The sequence below is a fragment of the Photinus pyralis genome, unplaced genomic scaffold (assembly GCF_008802855.1).
Source record: "Photinus pyralis isolate 1611_PpyrPB1 unplaced genomic scaffold, Ppyr1.3 Ppyr1.4_LG1, whole genome shotgun sequence".
NCBI lineage: Eukaryota > Metazoa > Arthropoda > Insecta > Coleoptera > Lampyridae > Photinus > Photinus pyralis.
This window is the reverse complement of record NW_022170249.1, coordinates 65,364,386-65,391,123: the sequence shown is the minus strand read 5'-3', so window position 1 is coordinate 65,391,123 and position 26,738 is coordinate 65,364,386. Positions and strand designations below refer to the sequence as shown.

Genomic DNA, 26,738 nt, shown 5'->3' with positions numbered 1-26,738 from the left:
TTTTGAGGCTCGGAGATAAAATTGTCTGAGATCGACCCGGAAAAAAATTTTTCTTATAGAATGGGGCCTGTAGAATCCATAATTTCAAACAGTTCCAAGATTGGGCTACTAGTTCAAAAGTTACAGCCCTTTGAATTTTCTTTCGAAATTGGTTTCTAGTCTAACTTTTGAATGAGAAGTCTAATCGAAAAAGTACGAATTGTTTTGGATTCTACGCCCCAAAATTAATAAGAAAAATTGTTTTCCCGAGAAATTTTGGTGTCGTCCATTTTTGGTAAAAAAGGAAGGTATTACACTGCCATTTTTTGAGGCTCGAAGAGAAAATTGTCTCAGATCGACCCAAAAAAAAAATTTTTCTTATAGAATGGGGCCTGTAGAATCCATAAGTTCTAACAGTTCCAAGATTGGGCCACTAGATCAAAAGTTACAGCCCTTTGAATTTTCTTTCGAAATTGGTCTATAACTTTTGAATGAGAAGTCTAATCGAAAAAGTACGAATTGCTTTGGATTCTACGCCCCAAATTAATAAGAGAAAGTGTTTTCCCGAGAAATTTTGGTGTCGTCCATTTTTGGTAAAAAAGGAAGGTATTACACTGCCATTTTTTGAGGCTCGAAGAGAAAATTGTCTCAGATCGACCCAAAAAAAAATTTTCTTATAGAATGGGGCCTGTAGAATCCATAAGTTCTAACAGTTCCAAGATTGGGCCACTAGATCAAAAGTTACAGCCCTTTGAATTTTCTTTCGAAATTGGTCTATAACTTTTGAATGAGAAGTCTAATCGAAAAAGTACGAATTGCTTTGGATTCTACGCCCCAAAATTAATAAGAGAAAGTGTTTTCCCGAGAAATTTTGGTGTCGTCCATTTTTGGTAAAAAAGGAAGGTATTACACTGCCATTTTTTGAGGCTCGAAGAGAAAATTGTCTCAGATCGACCCAAAAAAAAAATTTTTCTTATAGAATGGGGCCTGTAGAATCCATAAGTTCTAACAGTTCCAAGATTGGGCCACTAGATCAAAAGTTACAGCCCTTTGAATTTTCTTTTGAAATTGGTTTCTAGTCTATAACTTTTGAATGAGAAGTCTAATCGAAAAAGTACGAATTGCTTTGGATTCTACGCCCAAAATTAATAAGAAAAAGTGTTTGTGCCTGTAGAATCTATAATTTTCAAACATACCCTTCACTCCTATCAAAAACACATTAATGGTCCAAGATTTAAAAGATTAGGCTCACATTTAAAAAAATCAGCGTTACCATGCCTAAATCCTAGCCTAAATCTTTTATCATATCACCAAACCAGTTAAACCCGTCCTGCTCCGCAGGAAGTATATCAAATCTTAAGTGTAAACAAAAGTTATCCGCATTAAAAATATTCCGGATAAACAAATTTCTGGCTGCGTAGGTGTTTATCGAAACCTATATTATATGTGGTACAGGAAGTGGTAGGTATTTTTATTTTTCCACTTCTGTGCATTTTGCAAATATATAAAAGAATGAATATAGGATTTTTTGCACAGTTCGCAAAGATGAAAATCTTAGTGTTGCTAGCAAGCCTCGTTTTGGCGTGTCAGTCAGGAAATGTGCCTGTAGGTAAAATAAATAACAATGATATCTTTAATGAAACAAACTTTAGATAATTCTCCCCTCGCTTGAAAATCATCTACCGTATATGGGTCCCTTCAGGGATGTATGCATAGAACAATCCGGTGTTGACCCTAACGTGATCGATGAGATCTTTAAAACGTGGGAATTTCAAGATACTAAAGAAGTAGTAACGTTTTTTGGCTGCGCTATGGTTATGGAGGGCGTTATATATCCTACCAGCGTAATAAACAAGGAACACCTAAAGGGTTCTATGGATTTCGAGAGCCCTGTAATGGCACATCACGTGTACCACCTTTGCAAAGGTACTCGACTGGAAGAGACCGTGGGCGAAACGGCTTTAAAGCTAGCTAAATGCGTAGTGACTGAAATACAACAGTTTTGAACTATTGCACTTTTTTGCCAACAGTTTATGTTATTGTACCTTCTGTTAAGTGGAAAATAAAAGTATACTTATCATGTCACTCTTGATTTATTTAGCAATCCAAACAACTAGTGGAACTGTGGAAATAGTTTATTAAGCGGTAAAGCGATGCAAGCTTTATAGGGGAGTCGATGGTGTCCGTCTGTCCGTGAACACGATCACTGTCAAACGCTTGGACCGATTTGGTTCAAATTTTGGACAGTTAACATAAATATACCATATGTATCAAGCCAGTTGAAAATGGATCAAATTCAATGACTCCGTGGGGTCACACCGAGGTGCTCTGCTGCTTTTTTAGACGCTCTTTACGGGTAATTTCAAAATTATTGTTGTACGTTTGTCGAGAAGGAAAAGTAACTTTACGGAAGTTTCGTAGGGTGAGGGGGGGGGGGGCATGCATATGCCCGAAACTTGTGTTTGTGGTACAGTTATATTGACAATTAATTTCTTTTTAGAGCATGGGCGGACTTTTTACTTTAAAATTAACAGCGTCCCCATTTATATGAAGGGCTCGAATATTATTCCCGTTAGCATTTTACCCGAACTGGGTCAAAATAAGACGCACGTACAATTCCTGCTAAAATCGGCCAAAGATGCGAATATGAACATGCTACGGGTTTGGGGAGGTGGCGTTTACGAGAGCGATGTGTTTTATAAGGCTGCGGATGAGTTGGGTTTATTGATTTGGCAGGATTTCATGTTTGCCTGCTCTATGTATCCCGTGGATCAAGATTTTTTGAAGTGAGACTAATTATTGTGTGGTGGTTTAAATTCGATTTAGAAATGTTGCAGATGAAGTAAACCATCAGGTGAGAAGATTGCAGCATCATCCCTCCGTCGTTGTGTGGGCGGCCAGTAATGAAAATGAGGCAGCCTTACGTCAGAATTGGTACGGCACCAAAAGCAATTTCTCCCTGTACAAGAGTGATTTCAAAAAGTTGTACGTGGATACCATCAAAAATATGGTGCTCTCAGTGGACCGCACCAGACCATTTCTAACGTCGAGTCCGACAAATGGGGTTGACTCAGAGCGAGAAGGGTACATTGCGGAGGACCCACAGAGTCATTTTTATGGCGATGGTAAGTGCACCGACAGCAGAATTATTCTGAAGGTGGCTTTCAGTTCACTTTTACAATTATTTGACCAACGGATTAAGTCAACCACTTTATCCGATTAGCAGATTCGTGTCTGAGTATGGATACCAATCGTTGCCTTCTGTGCAAACTTTACTAACGGCGACGAACGACAGCAATCATTTAGGAATATTGGATAATTTCTTGAGACATCGCCAACACCACGCCTACGGTTACGTTGAGATGGACCTACAAATCGGTTACCAATTCAAACTGCCGGACTACGAGAGCCCAAATTTTAACCAAGCTTATACATTTTACAGTCAAATCGTGCAAGCTATGTCCGTAAAAACTTCGACGGAAAAGTTTAGAAGGTGGAGAGGAAACGTTAATGATATAGGGGAAGGATTGACAATGGGGGCCTTGTATTGGCAACTTAATGACGTTTGGGTCGCACCGTCTTGGTCCAGCATAGGTTTGTGTCTCCAGTTTTTCTGCTGGAAGTTACGTTTCTTTGAGTAGATTTTAAACAAAACTGGAAAATGCTGCATTACTTCGCCAAGCGCTTCTTCGCACCTGTTATAATATCAAACGAATTAAGCGTAACAGATAACTTGCATTCCTACGTCGTGTCCGACCTAATGAAGCCAATTCAAAATGTGACACTCACCCTTACAGTTTATGGGTGGAATTCTACCACATCAATTTACAGTGAGACAGTCAAGGCGACAATAGTACGTAATGCAACTGTATCCCCTCCTAGTCATGGAATTGATTTCAGCTCCCGGGATCTTCACGAAAAATCGGATCAATCGATTTGAAGTCATTTTTAACGGAAAAGTGGTGTGGCGTTGATCCGTTCTGTAACTGCTTTGTATATTACACGCTAACCGATAGGGAAAATAATCCACTCGCACCAGATAACTTCTTTTTCCCCACGGCGATAAAAAATGCCAATTTGATAGCGCCCAAGCTGAAGGTAAGCATGCAATCGTGGTCAGAAGAAAATCGGGGACATTACTTCTGACCAAAAGCGTACCTGTCATTGGATGTGAATTTTAATTTGCTTCAGACAAGCGTGCGGCAAATTGATAGAATCGGAAAAGAGTTTGAAATCCTTATCGAAACAGATGTGATAGCCTTATTTGTGTGGCTCGAAACTACGAACGTACAGGGGAGATTTTCTGATAACGGATTTCTTCAAGTGACTACGAAAAGGACTGTGACATTCTTTCCACTGAGAACAGTGTTGATAGGTGATTTAGAAAACGCCCTTGTAGTTACTAACCTTTTGGATAGTAAGTTCTTGTAATGCTTTTGTCTTAGGTACTAAGAGTTTTTGTTGTAAATGATGGCATACTTAAATTGAGTTTTGTATTAAAAGAGTGGAAATGTTTATGGTTTCATATATGGGTATAAAGTTACGAGTTTCGTTCAAGCGAGAAAGACAACGGTGTAGCATCAAGAAACGATAGAAAAAGTTTTGTTAGCCGTCACTGGGATCCCAGTATTTCATATATCGTATCATAGGTACTAAAATCACCAACACATTCTAATTTATAAAATTAAAATTAGATCCGTACAAATACCGAATTTGTTAAGGACTACTAGATCAGGCGATTTAAAAAGACGTCGCTCATTCTGCAAATGTTACACAAGAAAATACGAATTTATAATCTGGTCTCATTAGAGTAATGATTAGGAATAATGGCATGTTCAATAGAGAAAATGTTCGCTATATTTATTGTTCTGGAATCAATCCACGTTTAAAAATCAAAGGTTTTAATATGTGGGTCGGTATTTCCTAATTTACAACCGCATTTGAACATCCGAGAACTATACTTACATTGATTGCAAACGATTTAGAAGATGCTCTTGATAAAATCCCTCCAGCGATAGTTGGATCTGTTGGATACAGCAGAATGGTGCACCTGCACATAATTCTAGAGCATTACATGAATCTCTTTCAATGAGATTTCCAGAAAAAGTGATTATCACGCATTCCGAAACGGCCAGACCATCGCGTTTACCGGATATAATGTCGTTCATTAAAATCGTGTTTATTAGAAAAGAATTTCAACGGAAGAAGAACTTAGAGGGGTAGTTCTGGAAGCATTATTTGCTAGCATTAATCCACAAATGCTGATTAGGGTGCTATATACATAGATTCCCAACCTTTTCTAAAGCATCGTCCCCTAAGGACCAAAAAAATAACTACCGCCTCGTTATAGTTACCTTTGATTGAGTTTTCGGTAGATACACTGACGCACTCTGCTGGCAATATACTTAAATTACTTGAAAGCTAATATCCCCCCATGTTATGCATGTTTCAGAATGAAAAAGAAATGTCTTCATTGCCCCTATTTTGAGGGCGGCCGCCATCTTGAATTCTTTAACTGACCACATAAGTCATTTAAATTTCCTTTTCATTCTGAAATGTGCGCAACAATGTCTCTTTAAAGTCTTCCAAGTTGCAAAATCAATATCTCGAACCATTCCAGTTGTTCAATTGTTGCTTAGTTTAGATCAGATATCACAATTTAATTTTGTTCGACATTTTTCACTTATAATTGCACAAGAGGTTTGTATTTTACCGAGTAAATTTGGGTTGTTTAGGTAATGAAAATCTGTTGCCTAGCAATTAGACGAGAAAAACTGTCAACTAATAAAAATGCGACACCGCAGGTGGAGCATTTTTAGGTTGACAGTTTTTCGAGTTCAATTGCTAAAAGGCAACAGATTTGAATTGCAACAACACAAATTTACTCGGTTTAAATACAAACCTCGAGTGTAATTCGGCAGGACAATTTAACGAACAAGAAATTCACATAACTAATCAATTACTGACAGACGTCAAACTAGTCATATGGGAAAGGATAATGCGATAATTGGTTCGAAAATGAATAAGTGAAAAAACCACTAGTGCATTTGTCGCTGGAAAAGTTGCAGGTAACTTTTGCCGCTGTCAAAGTGACAATTTCACTTGCGGCTTATGCGATTTTTTATACATGAGTTGAATTGCCAAAACAAAAAGGATTAAATTTTTGAATCCGGCTTTCGGTACTAAAGGTTCCTGGTTCGAATCCGGATTCGGGGATAGGTACCTATTTGTAAATGTATGGTGGGTTGGTTTGGTAGAGCAGCTTTAGCCCATTTAATAATAAAGGTAAAAAAATCCCTAGAAAAAGAAAACAAGACCCTTGTTGCCATTAAAAAAATTCAAGATGGCGAACACTCTCAAAATTGTTGTAATGGGGAAATTTCTTTATTATGCCGAAACATGCATAAGAATGTCTCATTGAAGTCCTCCAAATTGGATACCTTAATAGATATTTGAAAAAATTAATTTTGTATATACTTACGCTATGACCATTTCGCTGTATGAACTATGCAATCAAAAATGAGTTGCTGTCGAGTCACCTTTGGATTTTTGTTTACATGGGATAACGTACTTCACTTCAACTTCCAAAGGCGACTCAACAGCAACTCATTTTTGATCACCCGTTACTTGATCAACGACCCCCACTTACTCCTGAGCGCCTCTACCGCCCCGCTTGCATGCTTGGGCACCCACTGCTGGGCTGTGCAGCTCCCGTTGGGAACCTGTGGCATATAATAATAATGGAAATGTTTTTTTTCATAGGTGACCATGGAAACAAAACTAGCGTAGAGGCCTAATTGTCATTTTACAATGTAACATTTCTTTGACAGGAATACACAGCGCAAGGTAACGGCTGCAGTAGCTAAACGGTGCGGAATGTGCTTATAGTTAATAATGGAATGCATTTTGAACATTTCCTGTTATTTTAAATACCGTTATTATATTTTTGATATTAATTTATTCTTTAATAAAACTACTGACCGGCTAGACAATTGTAACACCGCAATTGCGTGCGGTTTCCATGGCCAACTATGAAGAAAAATTGAAAATTGTAATTTTACCCGTGTTTATTATTTGAATGATAACTTATAGATGGTTGAAAAGAGAAAAAAAACTCTGTCCAACTGAGTAAAAATCGAATATGGCGCCCATTTAAAATAAGGCGAAGTTGATGTCAATATCTCGAAAACCGCCATTTTAAAAATTTTTTTTCTACGTTCATTGAATTTATCCCATCGAATCTTGCAACTTTTGTTTGAAACTTTTTTCGATAGCTCTCTTTGTTACCAAAATATTGGAACGTTTTAATAAAAATGGCGATTTTCAGTTTTTTTTCCAATTATCTACGAAACGATTTATTTTTTCCAAAATATCGCATCGGAATATTCATCAGCATCAAAAACTACACATCCTTGCCAATTTAATCGAATCTGTAAGTATAATAATAACAAAGATAGCCATGTTATCCTACTCAATTTAAGACCCTGTATATGAATAACCACAAAAGTTTGCAGGGTGATTCCGCCACAGTTTGCGCATACCTGAGGGGGTTTTGTTGGGTTTCCTTTTCGCTTCGATGGTAACGTAGCACGAATGGCTAGAATGCCCATAGTGGCCCTCCACATATTGCAATTTTACAGAAAGTAACTTATTACAGCAAGGAGAAAAAAAAGTCGTATACTGAAATTGTAAGCAAATTATATTGTACCCTGAATTTCCTAAGGGGAGGTGAGTGGGACCGAATTTTTCCTGAGAGCATATTACGGGGCGAGCAAAGGAAGGTGAAGGGAAGAGCTGTTTTTTGTAGTTTATTTGAAACTTTAAGCTTTTAAGATTTTTTTCAGCATTTAATTTATTAGTCACCCTCATTCTCCCTACCTGTGCCTGGACCTGTTACATGCCTCGCCACAGTGATACAGTATATGTAGCGGTTTCTTCTTCTCCTAGCCCCTGCAATCTTCGAGCCTACTTTGTGGAAGTGTCCTTTCATTTGATAGTGGCCTAGCTTTTGCTCTTTGGACGGAGGTGAACGATATAAAATAAACCAAATTTGCTACTGCAAAAACATATTCAAATTCTTATTGCTGTACAAATAAAATATAAACAAAAAATGTATACCTACATAACTTTTTCTTAAATATCAGTCTTTCACTAATCTTATAGTTAAATAAGCACAGAATAAACTAGTATGGTTCAGGAAACTTACTGAATCACTTCAAAATAAATATGTGATGTTTACAATATTTTACAAATTAAATTACCTTAATATAACATTATCGTAAAAATCTTTACCTTCCCTTGACGTTGAGTGTCTTTTAAATAGATTCCACGTTAATCTTTTGTGGTTACTGTGTTGGGCTACTGAACCGGAAGGACTCGACAAACCACTTGATATACCTGAACTGCTACTGTGTGTACTTACAGAACCTTTGTTAGATTTAACCGGCTGAAAATTGCAATAGCAAGAGCTTGAAGGGAGAGATCAACACGTACCTTTAAATAATTTCTATCCATAGGGGTGACTAATTTTAAACTAAGCGAGTCTCCGGCATTTTTGATGCATTTCACGACTTCGTCGTGCGAAGACCATTTCACATCCTTGTCTAAGATATTTACGATAAAATCGCCTTCTTTCACTCCACCAAACTAAAATGATAGTCAACCAAGAGTAACAGAATTCCCCTACTTACCTCGGCCAGGGAATTAGACTCGACGTTCGCTATGATAACCGGGGCGTCTCCTCGAACTGAAAATCCGAAGCCATCGGAGTTGCGACCTCGGTGTAGCTGGACGAGACGCGGCGCCGTCCAGTGTCTCTTCGCGGAAAATATCGCTATAGGTCCTAAGGCTCGAAACAAGTCGTTGACTCGATGCTGGGCGAAATCCGGGGCGGTGAGTGACAGTTGAAATTTGGTGGACGCTACAAATTCACTCATGTGGGTCTGCTCGTGACGTTCAGAGACTTACGTTGTATTTGTGGCGGATCTAACAGCTCTCGGAAGTCGTCTTCGTGTTCGTTGGCGGTGTAACTCTGGAGCGCTTCGCTATGAGCGATTCTTAAAACGCAAGTTAGCGCTAATTTACTTTTTAACTCGCGGCACATTCGTTGTAACCTTTGGCACTCTTCGTGCAGCACCAGCGCTTCCCGAAGATGAGCCTTGCCTAAAAATTGAAATGTTCAACAGTTATAATGGCGCGGGTGGATTTACCTAACAGCCGCCTTTCGACGTCGTCTTTTGGCAAACGGATGTTGAGTTGGGTCGATGTGGATTCGACATGCAGAAACCTTAAAATATCTTTGGTGGCTGCTGACATTTGAGACGCCGCTTCGTGAAGAATGCCGCTAGCGGCGTGGTAGTGGGCCATTCCGTTGAAATACTCGCGCTTCACTTGTACTAGAGAAACCCAGCTGTAAGGTACATAATCGCGGACGGTCTCGTGCGTGATGAGCTGATGAACGTTTGCGTAGCACTGTGATAGCTGCGCCGCCTCCTGAGCTAAATCGAACGAAATATCTACAGAACGATCCTCTCGCGATTGGAGCTCTAGTTTTTCTAAGAGACATTCTCTAGCTTGTGCCTGGAACAGGGCACCGTAAATATCAATAACAGAAACGGAGACTCTGTACCAGCATAAGTTGAACTAACATCTCTAGCATTTCAGGTCCCAAATCCATCGAAGGCGCGTTTGTAAAATTTTCATGGATATACTTGAATGTTCCAGCAGCCCTCAGGAAACTATCAACAGCGGAATCTAATCCCTTGGCCGTGCAGCGGTCCTGTTTTGTTCCAATTTGCGTGTAAATAGCGCCTATGTTAAACAAAACGCACGCCTTCTCAAATGCGACCGTCCTCTGGCACGAAGGTACACCTAAACGAAGCGTTGTCGTTAGCAGTTTACGCCGCGACCTGCATTTTACCTGTCAAAGAATCAAACCACTCAAAATATATACCGAGTGATCGATCGGGCGGAAAAAATCTACGCTCTACGAAATACAGTTGATTGTAGTACCTAAAGAGCAACGCTATGCCCGCGTTGTCTCGAAGTGGCGTCCTCATCGCCTAAAAACAAATAAACAATCTCAAGAGCCGAAGACGGTCAAACATACCTGTCGCGTGTCCATGAAATCTGTAATGGGATCCTCGTACTGGAAAGCATCCTCGCTGTAATGCTCCAAAATGAAATCCTTAAACGGATCCATGAAATCGATCTCCTTCGTTTCTTTGAGACCAAGAGGTATCATCGGCATTACGGAATCCATGCTGAAAACAATATTTAAATATTATAGCCGTTCAATCCACAGGTGTAAATAAATGCGAAGGTCATTGGGACAGGTACATTAACATATTTCTTACTACGCCCGAGGGCCTTTTGTAACCTGACCCACATTTCTATAAGATGTAACTGTTAGAAACACATTTTTTTCTTTTCGTAATTCGGTTTGCTAAAAATAACAGTTGGGTGTAGAGGCAATTAGACAAGTGTTACAGCAGATTTGCCATGCAAATGCGGACGTTCTCGTTAAATTACATGTTGATAGCTCTTTGTGAGGTGTGTTAATAACAAATAATACAAGATAAGCGTGACACATACCTTTGGGGGTTTGCTCAAAAATTATTATTCATTTAATTGCGAAGTGAAAGCTAGCTTATTTTCACAATTCTTTAGCGGTGATGATGTTCTCTTTTCTTACACATATTTGGTACTTGTACTTTTACTGAGCTTTTTGGAGGTAAACGACTTAACAATATAAATCCTGGTAGCCAAAGAATCTTCGTGTAATTCGATTCTTTAATAACATTTTTGAGTTCGTGTTTTCATCGCAGAAAAACGTCCGTTGTAGTTGTTGACCGGCTTGTTATCACGATACATAACTCAAAATGTAATGAGACAAATTGTAATCGAACACCTGCGTGTGGGAATAAATGTAAAAACAGGCTTTTACCCCTCTTTATTTCATTTTTTTTCTTGATCATTTACTGTAAATGTATTTCGGAATAAATTTGTTTTGTGTCCATTGTACGACATATTTCAAAAAATTCGACGAATGTAGGAACATTCCCCTAAAAGTACTTCAAAACCTCCGGACGGACGGACAGCCGGACGGACAAAACGCAAACAATAGTACATTTTTTTTAATTCTTTAAAAATGCGTTACAAATTGTCTCTGTTAGCAGTATAGATATAATTTGGGCTCATTTTTTATTACCTAGCGACAAACTCCTTCCTGATTTTGGTTTCTGTTCGTCCGTCCGTCTGTGCAGTGAGTGTGTACATGATAACTCGAGAACGAATCCTGTTAGTCTGTTTGTCAGTCGTTGTCTATATTGGTTTGAAACAGTTTATTTATTAACCTGCACCTCCTAAAAATCAACTTTATATGGGCAGATCCAATTTTCGTAGTTATGGGCGGATTTTTCAGAAATTTTACATAAGGTGCAATAACGGTTTGCTTAATTAATGGCTGAAAACAAATTATTGGACTGGAGTAACTAGTCCTTCCGGAAAAAGGCCGTTAAAGTTTTTTCAATCGCTTAAGATTACTTTTGTAATTTTTAAAGGCTCTATGCCATCACGTTTTAATTACAGGGTGATTCATAAAAAATGTTGCACCTCCGGGCTCTGTAAAGTTTTCTTTGTGATGTTAATTTGCTTTGATAGGTATAAGTATATATACTAATTAACTGAGTACTGCCTTTGGTATCAGTAGGTCGGGACAAGCTTCCTGCCAGTCCAGTAGGTTAAAGGTATAATCACATACACAAGCCAGTAACATTTAACAAGCTGTTATTACGTAATCGGTACCTATTAATTGGGTCGTAAAAATTTTAAATGCAGGTAAATACCCTTAATGGGAACGTTACGAATCGCATTATAGTCGTATTATATGCTTTCTTTAGAGCTTGATCGCCGGAACACATAAATTCCGAGGCTTTCTGTACGCAATGGAGATCATTTTTAAAAATTTGAAATGGAAAAATAATAGTTATTTATTATACAACACGATAAAGGGATATTTTAAGCATAACTTACACAAGTTTCCCTTAATCCCTTTATCGTCGTGTATGATACAAAACATTGGTTGAGAGCAGAAGCCATATAAATCATGGTAATAGAACAGAATCCTAGGGTCCCCAGATGTTACTTATTTTCTGATGGACAAAATATGTAAAATAGAGTAGGAAAAGTTTTACCTGAATTTGGTGAATGATCTCTCGAAGAATTTCTGACAAATGTTATCTTCGGGATCTTTATCAAAAACATTTTTGAAGAAATATTGACGGATTCCTATCATATTCTTCAAAGATTTTTCCTAGCTTGTCCAAAGATTTCGTACCAGATTTTTCAAAAGCTTTTCAGAGAAATTGTTCAGAAATTCTTCAGTAACAAGTAATTTAGAGATTCCGAAATTTTTCATAGAATTCCTCTTAGAATTTAAATCTCACGGAACGACACAAGAAACTCGTTTTCGAGATATCGCGCTAACGGACGGACATACAGACGGACAGCCATAGTAAAATTATAAACTCGCTAGGAACTCGTTAATAATGCTACAAAAAACTGAAGGGAAATCTAAAAGTGACCCTGGACCTCAACCAAATAAGTAAGCGGGCAACTTCTGGCATCAGTAAATGTATAAATTGGCAGTTAAAAATGGGCAAATGAGGGGGGTTAAACGCGAAAACGGGTAAAATAAAAACTTTCCTTTAGGAAGCATTTTTGCATCTCTAATTTTAGTGGAAAAGTTAACTTTCATTGAAAACAATTAAGGACTGGTCCTTCATGCTACAGTTAAATTTATCTTGGCTGAAGCCTAATTTTCAATACAAACGTATTTATATCGGAAGTACTCAATTCACGCAACAAAATTAATTTACTAGTAAACTTCCTGGTTCCTACGTTTTTAGGTTTGTGTGCGGTAAATTCGCCCCGGAAAACTCGTCCGGTAAAATTAGTTCCTGGAATGTTCGCCCCTAGAAAATTTACCTGTAGTATCTTCGCTTCCACCATATTGACTTACATTCCTCCCAAGTAACCTCACTAGCACTACGAAAAACCATATTCCAGGACCTAACTGCACAAACGCGGTCAAAAATAGGGGTGAAAATCAATTTTCTGGCAGTGAGAGTATTCAGAGGGGGCGAAATTTTTAAGCGCTAATTTTCCGGGGCGAGAATTTTGCAAAAATGGCCCACTCAAAACCTAGGAAAGCAGTTACTTTTATCTTTCTGTCTCTTCTCATTACTGAGAACTTTACATTTACACAGCAGTTTTAACAATGGTTCTTTGTTGCAACTAAATATATTAAGATGTCTACTTAAATTGTTTTTGACCAAATACAGCAGTTTTTTATTTCCCTATGTAAACAATTCTTTCGCGACGTTAACTGTCTATTAAAGTCTTTTAATTTTCGTGATTATTTGTATGTTTACTACGTGTATAAATCCTGCATGTTAGAATTTATCTTCTTAAAACTTTCTTCTTTTTTAACGATAACCACCGCAACTCCCGTTGTTATATTTTACGTTCCAAACACAAATGCTGGCCCCGAGGTTGTCTAAAAATCTGGATTCAATCCAAATTTTACCATAACTCTAATTTTCAGACTACACATCGACCACCCTGGTAATCTAAAACCTGAATTAATCCAAAAGTCTCCTCCAAAAGTAATTCCCGCTATTACTTTACAAAGTACTGATCCTTACCAACCACGTGTAATAAAATAAAATAAAAGTCCACAATATTGTTTATTGCGCCAATTGGAATCGTTATATTCATGAAAACACAAGAGAAATAGGTTGTTCTTAAGCAGCAAAATTCCGTTGACTCGGCTCTTATGAGCAAGCAAGTGATTTAATGCTGAGGTAGCAACTGCAACCCAATAGCACTAATTAAGTAGACGAAAAATGATATAAATCCCAGACATCTCGGCTCGAGAGGCTTGCAAAACCTATTAAGAAAACTATACTTGATTTAAATTAAACGAAGAACAAACGCACCGCATTTGCACCACGATTGACAAATTTATTCTTTGGATTTCCACCAAGAATATCATGGAAAACGCTAAATTTTGATACTCTGTGAAGTTTCTGTTATATGCAATGCTCAAATTGTTCTATTCAAAATTATTTTCCCGATGGATAGTGGTTTTGTTAGAATTGAAAGAATAAATTGGTCAACTTCAATGCAAGAGACGTATAATAATAATAATATTCCTGCGTTGTCTGTTTTCTATAAGGCTTTGTTTCTTAATTACTTTCGGTAATCGGAAGAGCCATAAAGTGTGGAGTTTGTATCGCACTTCATCTTTTTTATTGGAATTATTAGGGTTACATTTGCAAACTCATCATGATAGCACTTAATATAAACGTGGAACGTGCAAAACTGGCATATTTGGAAAAGACTGGGGAAGGATTTATCGCCCTAACTCTAATTTATTTTGTATGGCGAGATTTAAACCAAAAAATTAACAATTAAACAGCGCACTTTAAAAACAATTACTCAGAGCCCGCTAAAGAATAAATTCCATTATATAGTTGAAAAAGTTCAAGGTGGCTCTTTAAAATTTCTCAAATTTTCCTGGCTATATAATAGATACTGCTGAAGATCCCCACCGAGTCGTTATGCGAAGGAATTCCGAGCCGTTTCTATTTTCGAGGCGATTCTAAGACATCCGACGATCATGAAACAGGGGCGGTTTTTAGGGGGGGCAACAGGGGCGATCGCCCCCCCCCCCCTAAACATACTGTTCAATTGTTTTATTATTTCATCAGGTTTACATAATAATCGAATTAAATAGACCTAACCACAAACCACTTGACGGAAAAATAAAATTGAATAAAATACAAAATAATGCCGGCGGGGGCAGAATCGTGTATTGTCCAGACTGCGACTCAACGACTGCACTCAGCACTGACTACCACCGCACTACTAACTTCAATAAATGCATATTAATAACACGTCTGCTCATCTGCTGTAATGTAAAACAACCCTAATCAGCAGTTCGACAGTTCGATGATGATCCGGATGATCGTATTCGAACAGCTGAAATTGGGTCAAACCTACTTAAAAAAATTCCCGTGCACCTCTACGTCTGCAATTCTGTAGCTTTTTTATTTTCGCCCCCCCCCCCCTGTCATGAAATCAGTCAATCCAGGGTAATTTAAGCTGCATCCATTGTACAGAAGAAACCGAGTCCATTTTTGTGTCCGTCGAAAAACAACAACTTCAGGAAAGGTGACCACCAAGTCAAACCAAATTGATACATAATTAGGGTTAAAATTAATCGTATTAAAAAAAACTCTTACATGACTTGGATTGTGGATTAATGTTTGTTATTATTATCCCTCTCTTGTTTTTTTGTTTTGTTTTATTCATCATATATATTTGTCACAATTCTGTTGGATCGTTATTGTCTATTAACCAGGAAATTCTAAGTAAAAAAGGGAAAGGAACCGTTTCTCCACTAAAAGAGTTTCGTTATACACGGTGTCCATTTTTCGAGTGCCACTATGGGGATCTCACTTATCTTAAGAGATAGAAAGTTGATTAAATGGGGGAAAAGTTGCCAATTTTCGTGCTGAATGAGAATCTGAAAAGACATTTCAAATATCTTCAATAGTTTTGAAGATATCTCAAAAAAAATTTCTGATTTTCGTTTTTATTTTTTTTTATGATAAACTAATCGTAGTAGACATTTCTAATTAACACATTATTCGGACACTTTTTAATGGAGATTTCAAATATGGCATCCTGTTTTTAATAACTCTCCAGATGACGGAGAAACACGTGGCAACTTTAGTTTTTCTTATGGGCGCCATTTTGAATTTTCACATTTTGAGATTACGTCTTTTTTTCTCTTTACAACGATATATCACACATGGTGGTTCAGTATCACATTTTTCCTAAAAATACAATTTTTAATTTTTTGAGAAGAGTGCTTTGGAAAAACAAAACGTTATTTTGTTGTGAACAAAAGGTTGACTTATTTCATGTAGTGTCATTCAGGTTTATGCTAGTTGTATTGCGAAAATGCATTTTTCAAGTGCAGATCAAAGAGATATGATCCAAATTTACTACACTTCTCATCGAAATGCTCACATGACTGCTGCAACATACTTGCAGCGTTATCCAGAGGGGCAACAACCTAGTTTGAGGTATTTTTCTTTGCTGCCTAAAAACGAATATGGTTCTTTTAAAAGATGTAGACAGCAATATGGTGATAGACCCAATTAATATGAGCAGGCAATTTTGCAAGCGGTTGAGATGAAAATCGAATTTCTACTTCTCTGACAACGCTGCAACCAGACAGATGGATCAAACTGTCAAACTTTTGTTGACAACAAAAGAACGTTTTGTTTTTCCAAAGCACTCCTTTCAAAAAATGAAAAATTGTATTTTTAGGAAAAATGTGATACTGAACCACTATGTGTGATATATCGTTGTAAAGAGAAAAAAGACGTAATCCCAAAATGTCAAAATTCAATATGGCGCCCATAAGAAAAACTAAAGTTGCCACGTGTTTCTCCGTCATCTTGAACGTAATTAAAAACAGGATGCCATATTTGAAATCTCCATTAAAAAGTGTCCGAATAATGTGCTAATTAGAAATGTCTACTACGACTAGTTTATCATAAAAAAATTAAAAACGAAAATCAGAAATTTTCGTTTTTTTGTGATATCTTCAAAAGTATTGAAGATATTTCAAAATTCTCTTCAAATTCTTATTCAGCACGGAAATTTGCAACTTTGCCCCCATTTAACCAACTTTCTATCTCTTAAGATAAGTGAGATCCCCATAATGGCACTCGAAAAATGGACACCGTGTATAACATCATTTTATCGAATGCTAGCAGGGAATTAATTAATTATTTTAATTAAAAAGAAATTTAGGTCCGAAGTAGGAAATTGAGATCGGTCTTGAACCTCTTTTAAATATGCAAAATCCAGTGCAAATCCAAAACTGATAGCACCACGCTTACAATGGTTCTGGAGCATAACGTTTCCGTATAAGAAGTAAACTTACCTATCACTTTGGTAAAGTTCTACCGAAGAGTTTAGCTCCGCCAATTGCTCCTTGAGCAGCTGAAGATTGGAGTTGACAAAACTAAGTTCTAGTGCCACCGTTTCTCGTAACTTTCGATTCGTAGTCGCCTTAAAGAGATTTTCGGCGCCCGCCCTTAACCTTAATTCCTTATTGATCTCCTGATTTAATTTGGAGCGCTTGTTCTGCAATTTGCCGCGGCATGTTGCTACTCGCGGATCGGAACCCTGAAACAAACAAAAAGTGCTCCTATTAATTACCAATAAGGAAGTTGCAAGATCCCGTTAATGAATATTTAAATTGATGTAAATAATTAATACAAGCTTAAGTAATCAGGAAGTAGGTTGTCTCATTAATTGTACGATCAGCGAACTGCAGAGCAGAGATTTGTTGCACTTTATTATGCAATGACAGCACTAATTTGGAAGGTAACGTATACCCCCGATCGTGTTTCAATTTAAAAACAAAAACATACCGCAATAATACAAAGATCCTGTACCGAGATCTTAAAATTGGTGCACCGAACCCACTTTAACATTTTCCCGAACGGCCATAATTCCAGAAGCACTCCGCCGAAGTGAGCATATTCTTGTGTTGAAATAGCGAAACTGTTAATAGTTTAGTGGGTAATGTGCAAATAACAGTATAAAATGTTTAATAAATGGTCTCTATAGTAAATCATGCAATTAGTTCATCTAACTGTTGCGAGAGATATTGCGCTCGTACAATATGCTTACTTTCTTTCTCTCTTCAGCTATAAATGAATATAATTTGAGGAAGACCATAAATATTAATTGCGTACTCGGTAGAGAATGAATTAAATTACATTGTAAACTCGATGCGTGGATAAATATATACTTACACCTCGTAGAATGATTTAATTACGAGGGAAACAGAGCGTTGTGGTTGTGGTTATGATAAGTCCATCAACGAGATGGGTATCATAAATCACTTTCCCGTTCTGCACTTTTTGATCGAGTTTGTGTTTGGCTTTTGCTCCACTATCATTAGATCATGGTTTTCGATTCCGAAAAACTAATAGGACTTTCTGTTCGAAAGGCTGTGCAGAAATATTTACGATACGAGTAAAAAATAATCCCTTTACTGTTGAATACCTAGGCTTAAAAATTGACTCCAAATGTTCCTTCACGCCTTTTGCAAAAACAATTGGAAATATTAAATGCAAACCAAGAATTTTGACATTCTGCATAGCTGATCTGTAGACCGCACCGCATGTACTTTATTTATTTATAATTATAACCTATTTATGGTATACTGACAAATAAAGATTGCTGATTGATTAATTTGACTAGTAATGGTAAGTTCCTCGAAAATTTACCCAAAAACGACTTGTCTGTCCGTCCGTCAAAACTTTGCACAGTTGACCTACATGCCACAATAACATAAGCCTATTGGGTCAAATCCAATGACTCCGTAGGGTCAAACCGAGGTGCTCTGTCGCTTTTTTAGATCCGCTTTAGGGGTTTATTTATGCACAGAGTTCGTTAAGCGACTAAGAAGAACTTCTGCAGAGAGAATAACTTGAGTGAAGGGAGGAGAATTTAAGCGGAGCTTAATTAATGAGTATGAGAGAAAATTTAAGAAGGGAAAATGAAATTTGTGGAACTTGGTGGGACTTTCATGGAAATTTGAGGGACGCTGATGAAGAGAACTGGAAGTGACGTCGACGGTGAAGAGCTAGGGGATTTGATAACTTGAAGCAGTTTGAAAAGAGAACTTAAAATCCCTTAAAAAGGAATGAGTAAAGCTGGAGGCAAACACGACGTGGATTTAAAAACTCGAGAAGCACTGGAAAAGAACTTTAATTAACCATCAGAAGAATTTGAAAGCAATCTGAAAAGAATTAAATAGAAATTACCTGAATGAATTTTAAGGGCGCATGAAAAATTTTAGGTAAGATGAACTTGGCTTATAGAGAAATTGAAGACAAAAATGAGAAGTGAACTTTAGGAGAGTTAAGAGTGCTTGACTCGAATTTATAATTCTGATGCTTAAAATGATTCAAATAACAAAATATAATATTGTGAATGTTACTTTTATAACGTATTAGAAGTAATGGCCGTAATGGGTGAATAAACTCGTGAAAAAATACAACGCTTTATTATTGCATCAGTTACGTGCGTTCAAATTCAATTAGGCATGACACTTCCTTTCACTACTGGCCCCAAAATTGCTCGCAATTGTGAAATTTCTATTACAGGCCAAAAGGCAGTTTCGCGTTCAACGATGCAGATAATCTGGTAGTCAAAATGCCAATATTTGCGAAATTCAATTATTAATCGTTACAGTATTTGATATGTGATATACAGGCTGTTCCTCGCGCGCAACAATTTCCCTGAGAATTCCAACATTTTTATTCCTCGCCTGTTTACGTTTCCTTTTCAGCACGAATAGTAGTACGAGTAGTTGTCTAAATATTTAGGTAGAAGAAAGAATTCAGTCGAACAGAGGTATAGCGCCATTTTTAGTTCAGAGATTAAATATATCGTCAAGAGAAGAAGATCCTGCTCTTAAAAGATTTATACAGGGTGTAACATGTAAGTATGTATAAAAGACCAAAACAAATATGATTCCCAAATGAGCCAAAATCCAAAATATTTCGCTCGGAAGCGACGTTTCCAAAAGTCCACAAATTTGCGGTTCTTCGTTCTTTTCTTTCAACCACTATAACACATAAAAAGATAAAATCAAGATCAATACCTAGGTATTTGGGATCTTGTTCTATTTGGAAAAAAATGTATTTTACGTACCACCTTAAATATTACACCTTGCATTAATATTTTTAAAAATGTGCAGGGTTTTTTGCCCCAAAGGGATAAAATCAATGATTTGAAACTGAAATGGTATTTGAGACCCTCATGCGATACAAATTTAACGTTTCGATTATTTTTTTGCAAAATTGTCAAAAAATGGTGCACATTTTGGTTCGTTTCAGTGCCATTTTAAATACAGGGGCGCTGATAAGTCTGGAAACGGTCGATTATCGGCGAAAATATACAAGATATCGAAATATGTTTTGTACAAAAGTTTTGGGGTTCTTCAATGTCTACTAGCATTGAGTAAACGCTACTAATAGGCAGTAATAATTTTAAGTAAACAGAGTTGCTCATAAAGGCACGGCACACCAAAATTGCATATCTGTAAATGAAATACCTTGTATGTTTTTCAATATTTCAATTCTTCTCTCAATTTTAAGCAAAATCTGTAATAGGTATAATGTACCTAAATTCAATCGTTTCCGAGTTATCGAGTTTTTAAAATAAACGCTAATATCAATGCTAATGTCAAAAATTGTGTTCCAAGCATTTCCCTCTATACCGTTTTTGACCTGCCTACAAGTGTCTTAAGGAACGTTCAAGATCCTGAAACGGTGTGCCTTGTAAGTGCTCTTAAAGACAGTCTCGCTCTAGCACTCCTTTTGCGGTTTTCTGAAGACGGTTGACATTCAAATCCTCTTAAAAGATATTTGGCGAATTTTAAAAAACTTTTAAGGTTCTTGAATAGTTTTAAAGATTCTTAAATTTTAATAAAAACGTTCTAGAATATTCTGTGTGATGCGATAAACATGTAAATGCTTTTGAAAAGTGTTTAAGGGCCTCCGGCAACTGTTGCGACTACTAAAACCTCTTACAAAGTTATAAAATCCCTTAAAATCCTTTAATAGTTATTAATGATACACGTTCGGTTATGAACGTCGGAATGAAACGCGTGTAACGTTCAATTTTCGTTACACAAATTTCATAAGGTTCATATAGAACGTGTATCATTCAAAATTTAACCTACGATGGTCCAAATAGATTTTACCCAAAATCATCCTGAAATCTTCATTTTCATGCCTACTTTCTGTCAGGAAATTTTAGTTTCCATGACAAGCAGAGCAGACTACGTTTCCTGCCGCCTGTCACTTTACGGCCGCACCATCACTTTACCGGTCGCATTTGTGACATTTCCAAATGTCTATAATGGCTCCTACCATCGCTGATAGATTGACATTAATCAAAAGTTATGTATAAAAATTGAAATGTTATATTAAAATACGATTTTGGGTAAAATTTGATACAAAATTCGTCAGTAAAGTGACATTACCTGACTCGGAAATTAAAGTACTCGACCCCCGAGGGGCCTCGCACTTCAATATTTCCTCGCTAGTAATGTATCACTTTCCGAACTTCGAAACGAGTCACGTTAACTGATTTAACATACAAATAATGTAATAGCTATTTATATATCAAGTACATAAACTAAGTCTTTATGGACGCGATATACAGGGTGGTGACTTGCGTAACGCATCATAGGGATTTCAATGTAAAATTCATAACATGCGATTATTGGCTCCCCAAATTATTTTAGAGTAAAAATGTATTAAGGTTTTTTGTAGGAAAAATTTTTTTACGTCAATCAACCCTATTTTTGCATAATAAAGACGGAAAATTGGAAAATAAAACCCCCATCTTTTTCAATAATCTGCGATGCCATGGAATTTTCTAAAACAAAAAGATATCCAGTTATCAATTAGCAGCAGTTCGAAATGGATTTTATGTTCGACTTGGTTACTGTATTGCAGTTAATGGTGACTTATTCGAACATTTATTGTAAATTGTTATATTAGGAAACCGTTTTTAGTAATTTGGTCTTTCTTTATGTTGAATTTGCTGTTCTAAATATAATACTTTTTGATAGAATTTGATTTGTTTTATAGCGGACATTCCATGGCATGACGGATATTGGCGTAGTTTTTGTATTGTAAAATTCCATGGCATCACAGATTATTGAAAAAGATGGGGGTTTTATTTCCAATTTTCCGTCTTTATTATGGAAAAAATTGAAAACTAATAGAGTTGATTGACGTCAAAAAATTTTTCCTACAAAAAACCTTAATACATTTTTGCTCTAAAATAATTTGGGGAGCCAATAATCGCATGTTATGAATTTTACATTGAAATCCCTATGTTGCGTTACGCAAGTCACCACCCTGTATATAAAGCTTTATGTACGACTGCAACAATCCTTAAAAATGAAAATTTCATGGAATTCAATAAACGATAAAATCTATATATCATTGACAACAGATGTCAAGTATTTCCAAAATACTTGAATTTACCTTGAATTGACACCTAAGTAGGACTGTCACATTGACAGGCGGCCGTTTTACTTTATCATTATGGACTAGGCTATAATATTGCAAATTATGACCACTAATTGCGACTGTAATCACCGCATTATCAAGCAGTCGTACATAAAACATTTTATTTCATACTACTCTTTTGTTTATTAAAATGCCATACAATTTTTGATTAGAATGTTGTACGCATTCAAATCAAAGCAAAAGTCGATCACTTGATTTGTTTGATCTGACAGTAGTTTGACACAGGTCAGTTGATGTTGCTAGGCAACATTTCCAGTTTGGTAAAAATGTTCAGTCTGGTAACTGGGAAAGCGGCGATTACTAGAAAGTATGAAATAAATAACTATTATTCAGATTTTCGAAGTTTTCATAAATTATGATTCAAAATTGTTAAGTGCCCATACTAGTACATGTCATGGTAATCGCGTTTGGCAATTTTGACGTTTGCTATAGAAAATAATACTAATTATCATTTGCGTGCTTTTATGAATTTATAAGAACACTAGTGCTTTTATGAAAGCCGTAATGACATCCAATTGGCTAAATCTGTCATAATGACGCCGTCGTAGATTAACAATTTTAATGGTTTATAAATCTTCATAGGGCTCTTTAAGACAACTTTGCTGTATATCTTAAAACGTATTAAGGATATCTAAGATTTTCAAAAACTATTGAAGACTAAAAACCAGGCCTTTACAAAACCGTTTTCTCTTCGAGACTCTTGAAAAACTGTTAAAGGTTTTTGAAAAAGTTGAAGGCTCAATACTATTGTAGGTAACACAGCTCTGTAAGAGACTTGAACGCGACAGTGTTTAAGAACCTTTAACTAGAGGATCTTGGAGACCATCTGAGACTTTAGGTCTGGAAGACTGGCTCTTCGAAAATTTAAATGCTTTTAAAAGTCTTTATATAATCTTAACCTACAAAAAGTCTTAAGGTTCTTTAAGACACTCTTAACTTTAGAAGACCGTCGGAGTCTTTTCAAAATCTTTCAAATCGTCTCTTTTAAAAACGGTAATTGCGTTAAAAAGCTTTTAAAGATTGTTGAAGGTATTTGGAAGCTCTTAGCACTGTTGTTAATTCTTAAAACTCGCAAAGGCCATAAAATCCCAAGAAGCCTCTGCTGAGGATTGCTGAAAACTATTGAAAACTGCTGAAGTTGAAGGTTATTACTTATTAAATATTAATAAAGACTCTAAATGACGATTTAGAAAACTTTAGAAAACCTTAAACGGCAGTTTTCAAAGGCTTAAAAGTCTTTAAAAACATCCACAAAGCTTTTAGAGATCTTTGTGAAACTTTTGAAACTTTTCGAAGGTATTTAGTGACCCCTGCATATTTTTAAAGAGTGTAAAACACTGAAATGCCCTAAAAGATTCTCAGGCTCTTCGAGACTAAACCATTTTTAAACGCCCTTAAATCACTGGTGAGGCTTTTAAGTACTCTTAGAGGCACAACTGCTTTAATCATTTTGCCCCAAGAGCGTTACCTGTATTTTAAAGATCCTGCCGATATAAAATCAGAATTTTACAGCCAATAACTATGTCTTAGGGTGGGAATTGTAGAGACATTTTTGGAAATTCGGAAAGTGGTACCGCAAGTAGCTATTTTCATTCCTTACATGGGGTAATCGTTACATTCAAGATGGCGTGTTTATTGTGCAATAGGTAGCTAAACATCATTAGAAAGATACATGGGGCATTAAAAAATGTCAACCATATAAATGTCCAGATTAGACGCAAATTCCCCAGGACTTCTGCAGAAGAGACTGGGACTATTATCCTTCAAACGATACACACTCCTCAGTGCCCTAGGATATGTACCCCTAGCGTGCAGAGAAGTAAAGTAAAAGTCTAAATATTGTATTTATATCAAAGTCGTTTAGATGAACGTTTAGAAATAATAGAAGGGTTGATTGGAAGACATATTAGGGACAATGGGCTTGAATCAAAGACCGTTGAGTATGGAATCTCCCAATTGGGAAAATCATGTGAAATTGCTCTTCACAGAATCGTTTCATGCTGCTATCCACGAGAACTCTGTGGGTTTAGGTGCCGTGAAGGAGTGTCCGCAAGGAGAAGGATAGTATCCCCACTACTATGGTGTTACATTGTGGACAACTTACTACATGATCTGGACAGAGCAGGGTTTGAAACTTAGTTTGCGAGAAATTTGGGAGTACTGTGTGTGATACCTTCACAATATATGCTCAAAGTAGAACCACTTTGCAGAGTAAAGAAGAAACTACTCGTCTAATATACTGTGTCACTGTGGGGGAATAGAACACACGGTCCTTGGGTCCCTTGGGAGAATGAAGAAGCACACAAGATGCTGCTTTCAGAGATTTCTTCAAAGATAGTAACATCCTAAGGAAGTGAGACTAAAACAAGAGGGTACAAATCACGAACTTATAAATTAAGATGGACTGCTAATGCTGAATTAACAAATGACTGTGACACATGTCATTTTCCAAGGCTGCAATAGTCTCAAAACTTGACCACTAGGAAAATTCCCCTAGAAAATAACTAAATTGTGCACATCATGGCGGCGCCCATGCTAGGGCCATTTCTACCTCTATGCAATTGTTTGATCAGCAGTCCATCTTAATTTATAAGTTCGTGGTACAAATAGACCATAAGGTCCCGCTATAGGGACTTGGCAATGTAAGTTGGTATCTAAATTTACGAACGCGAAAAAGTTGTTTTTGTAGCATTTATTTTCTGTTATATTTTAAAGTAATCTTCCTCCTAAATCTACGAATACTCCCAAGGCTTTATGGTACTTTAATCCTCCACGTTAGTACTGATTAGGGTTCAATAGACCCCCGAGGGAGCGGTTTTACACGTAAATTACAATGAGATGAAGAAGTGAATGTAGCGATCCGTTGAAAGGACAAAAGGAAGTTGAAGATTAATACGCTAGTCACAGTGATATTAATATCGAGATTTTAATTAAAAGAAACTCAGTTTCTTTCATTCGAAGTGAAATTCATGAACGTAAACAAAACCATTCTCTCCATTCAGATCTGACTAATTAATCAAATAGACATTAAGAGAACCGACCATTATTGGCATATTTGCACTTTCACAAGACATTAATCATAATGCAAAATTCACATGGACGTGTTCCGGAAGACAGTGGGGCAACTTTCGGCTACGTTCAAAGAATGTGTAACAGCACTTGTCGGGATTGTTTGAGTCATTCATTTCTTATAACATTCCGGTTTTACGTCAAAAAAATTGACATCTCCCGTTACGTACAACTTATTGATACAAGGAAATACCAACAAACTCGTTCTTTCTATCATTAATCGACCGATTTCACTCGTGGTAAGAGACACTTCTGTAAGTGTCATCCGATATATATTCATATAATTTCTTCATGATTTATCTCTTCCTGCGAACCAGTCGGTTTTCCTGTTTTCCTTCTACGTTTAATCCCTCGGATTATTCAATATTGGCACGTCGTCATAGCGCCTTTTTTGCCAAATACAACGGAGTTTGAAACTCACGCGGATGCCACGATTAATTAATTATTCAATAGCAATAAAAATAGTTGTCGTGTCCGTATAACACAAATATTTACCCAAAATTTCACAATTTTTACGGTTAGAATAGAATTTATAAATATTTAATTTTGTGAGTTATGGACATTGGTCTTTAATTTATTATCGTTGGGTTTAATTTACGTTATTGTCACAAAATTCTAAAATCGCAAGAAGCGTTCCGATATTGTGACATAGCATCCCACTGAAGTGTTAAAAATCAAATGTTTTCGAGGAGAGATCCCCAGGTGCATCCAAACCTCTCGGACGCTATCTCTGAGTTCGTAGAATTTTTCAGATAATGTCCCCATTTCTTCGGCACAATGATTTGCCCATAAGGCAGGAAAAGCTATGGCATGCCGGCCCAGAGTTGGGCACTAGATTTTGTGACCTTCCTGCCATATCCATTCGCTACAAGGTAAATTCTTTTCAATTAACATTAATTAATTGAATTAGAGATGCACGTAGCTATAATCCTATATAAATCTGTGCGTGGTCTGATATTAATAAATGCAACAGATATGGGCATTGGTCAGGGACGGACCTAATAAGTTAGAGTTAACAGTTACAGATTCCTTTATATGGTTTATTATTAATGCGTTCAGTTGCAATTATTTGTAATCAGAAATAGAATTAAGTTTGCTAATTACGCAAGCTGCTAGTAAATTATATTAATTCAGCTGAAAGGATTAATTAATTCATCCTCTTATAATTGACTCATATTTTAAATTTATGTTCCAAAAAATGGTTTTAGATGGACTTTAAATTGGTTACTACGGCTGACAGTAAGGTTAAATGGTGCCTTAAATGTTGGTTCTGTGAGAAACAGACCTAGGCTGAACTACGCCTATTATAATAAAGACGTTATAATTATTCTATCAGTGTAGCCAATAGAGCCTCCAATTTGGTTCTGTGAACCACTGTCCATTTCAACCCCTAATACGATTGTGCGTTCGTTCGTTAGACCGAAATTAAAAGGGGCACGCTGAACAAAAAAGAAGTAAGCATATGCTCTCCTCCCAGCT

At 36.7% G+C, this 26,738-nt stretch overlaps 2 protein-coding genes and 1 long non-coding RNA gene across 5 annotated transcripts in view; 2 read left to right on the top strand and 1 right to left on the bottom strand.

Annotated features, from left to right (window-relative positions):
• The window catches only part of LOC116159660 (beta-mannosidase-like), a 503,499-nt gene extending 499,005 nt beyond the window's left edge, over window positions 1-4,494 (top strand). Inside the window, exons 6-11 of the mRNA XM_031472689.1 lie at window positions 2,480-2,765; window positions 2,806-3,104; window positions 3,148-3,573; window positions 3,621-3,832; window positions 3,880-4,077; window positions 4,171-4,494. Coding sequence (XP_031328549.1) covers window positions 2,480-2,765; window positions 2,806-3,104; window positions 3,148-3,573; window positions 3,621-3,832; window positions 3,880-4,077; window positions 4,171-4,410 — 1,661 coding nt within the window. The 3' untranslated portion in view covers window positions 4,411-4,494. The remainder of the gene's footprint in view (window positions 1-2,479; window positions 2,766-2,805; window positions 3,105-3,147; window positions 3,574-3,620; window positions 3,833-3,879; window positions 4,078-4,170) is intronic.
• LOC116159678 lies at window positions 1,125-2,064 on the top strand. Its single transcript, XR_004143030.1, has 2 exons — window positions 1,125-1,584; window positions 1,632-2,064. It is a non-coding gene; the product is annotated as an uncharacterized LOC116159678 (long non-coding RNA).
• A 3,539-nt stretch (window positions 4,495-8,033) lies between the features above and the next one.
• LOC116179840 (rhophilin-2) overlaps window positions 8,034-26,738 on the bottom strand; it is a 64,045-nt gene continuing 45,340 nt past the window's right edge. For all 3 annotated transcript variants that reach the window (XM_031499703.1, XM_031499695.1, XM_031499711.1), the window contains 9 exons: window positions 17,006-17,250; window positions 10,088-10,241; window positions 9,899-10,040; window positions 9,608-9,849; window positions 9,189-9,558; window positions 8,947-9,141; window positions 8,670-8,899; window positions 8,473-8,625; window positions 8,034-8,425 (listed from right to left, as the gene is read on the bottom strand). In XM_031499703.1, the coding sequence (XP_031355563.1) occupies window positions 8,237-8,425; window positions 8,473-8,625; window positions 8,670-8,899; window positions 8,947-9,141; window positions 9,189-9,558; window positions 9,608-9,849; window positions 9,899-10,040; window positions 10,088-10,241; window positions 17,006-17,250 (1,920 nt within the window). In that variant the 3' untranslated portion in view covers window positions 8,034-8,236. The remainder of the gene's footprint in view (window positions 8,426-8,472; window positions 8,626-8,669; window positions 8,900-8,946; window positions 9,142-9,188; window positions 9,559-9,607; window positions 9,850-9,898; window positions 10,041-10,087; window positions 10,242-17,005; window positions 17,251-26,738) is intronic.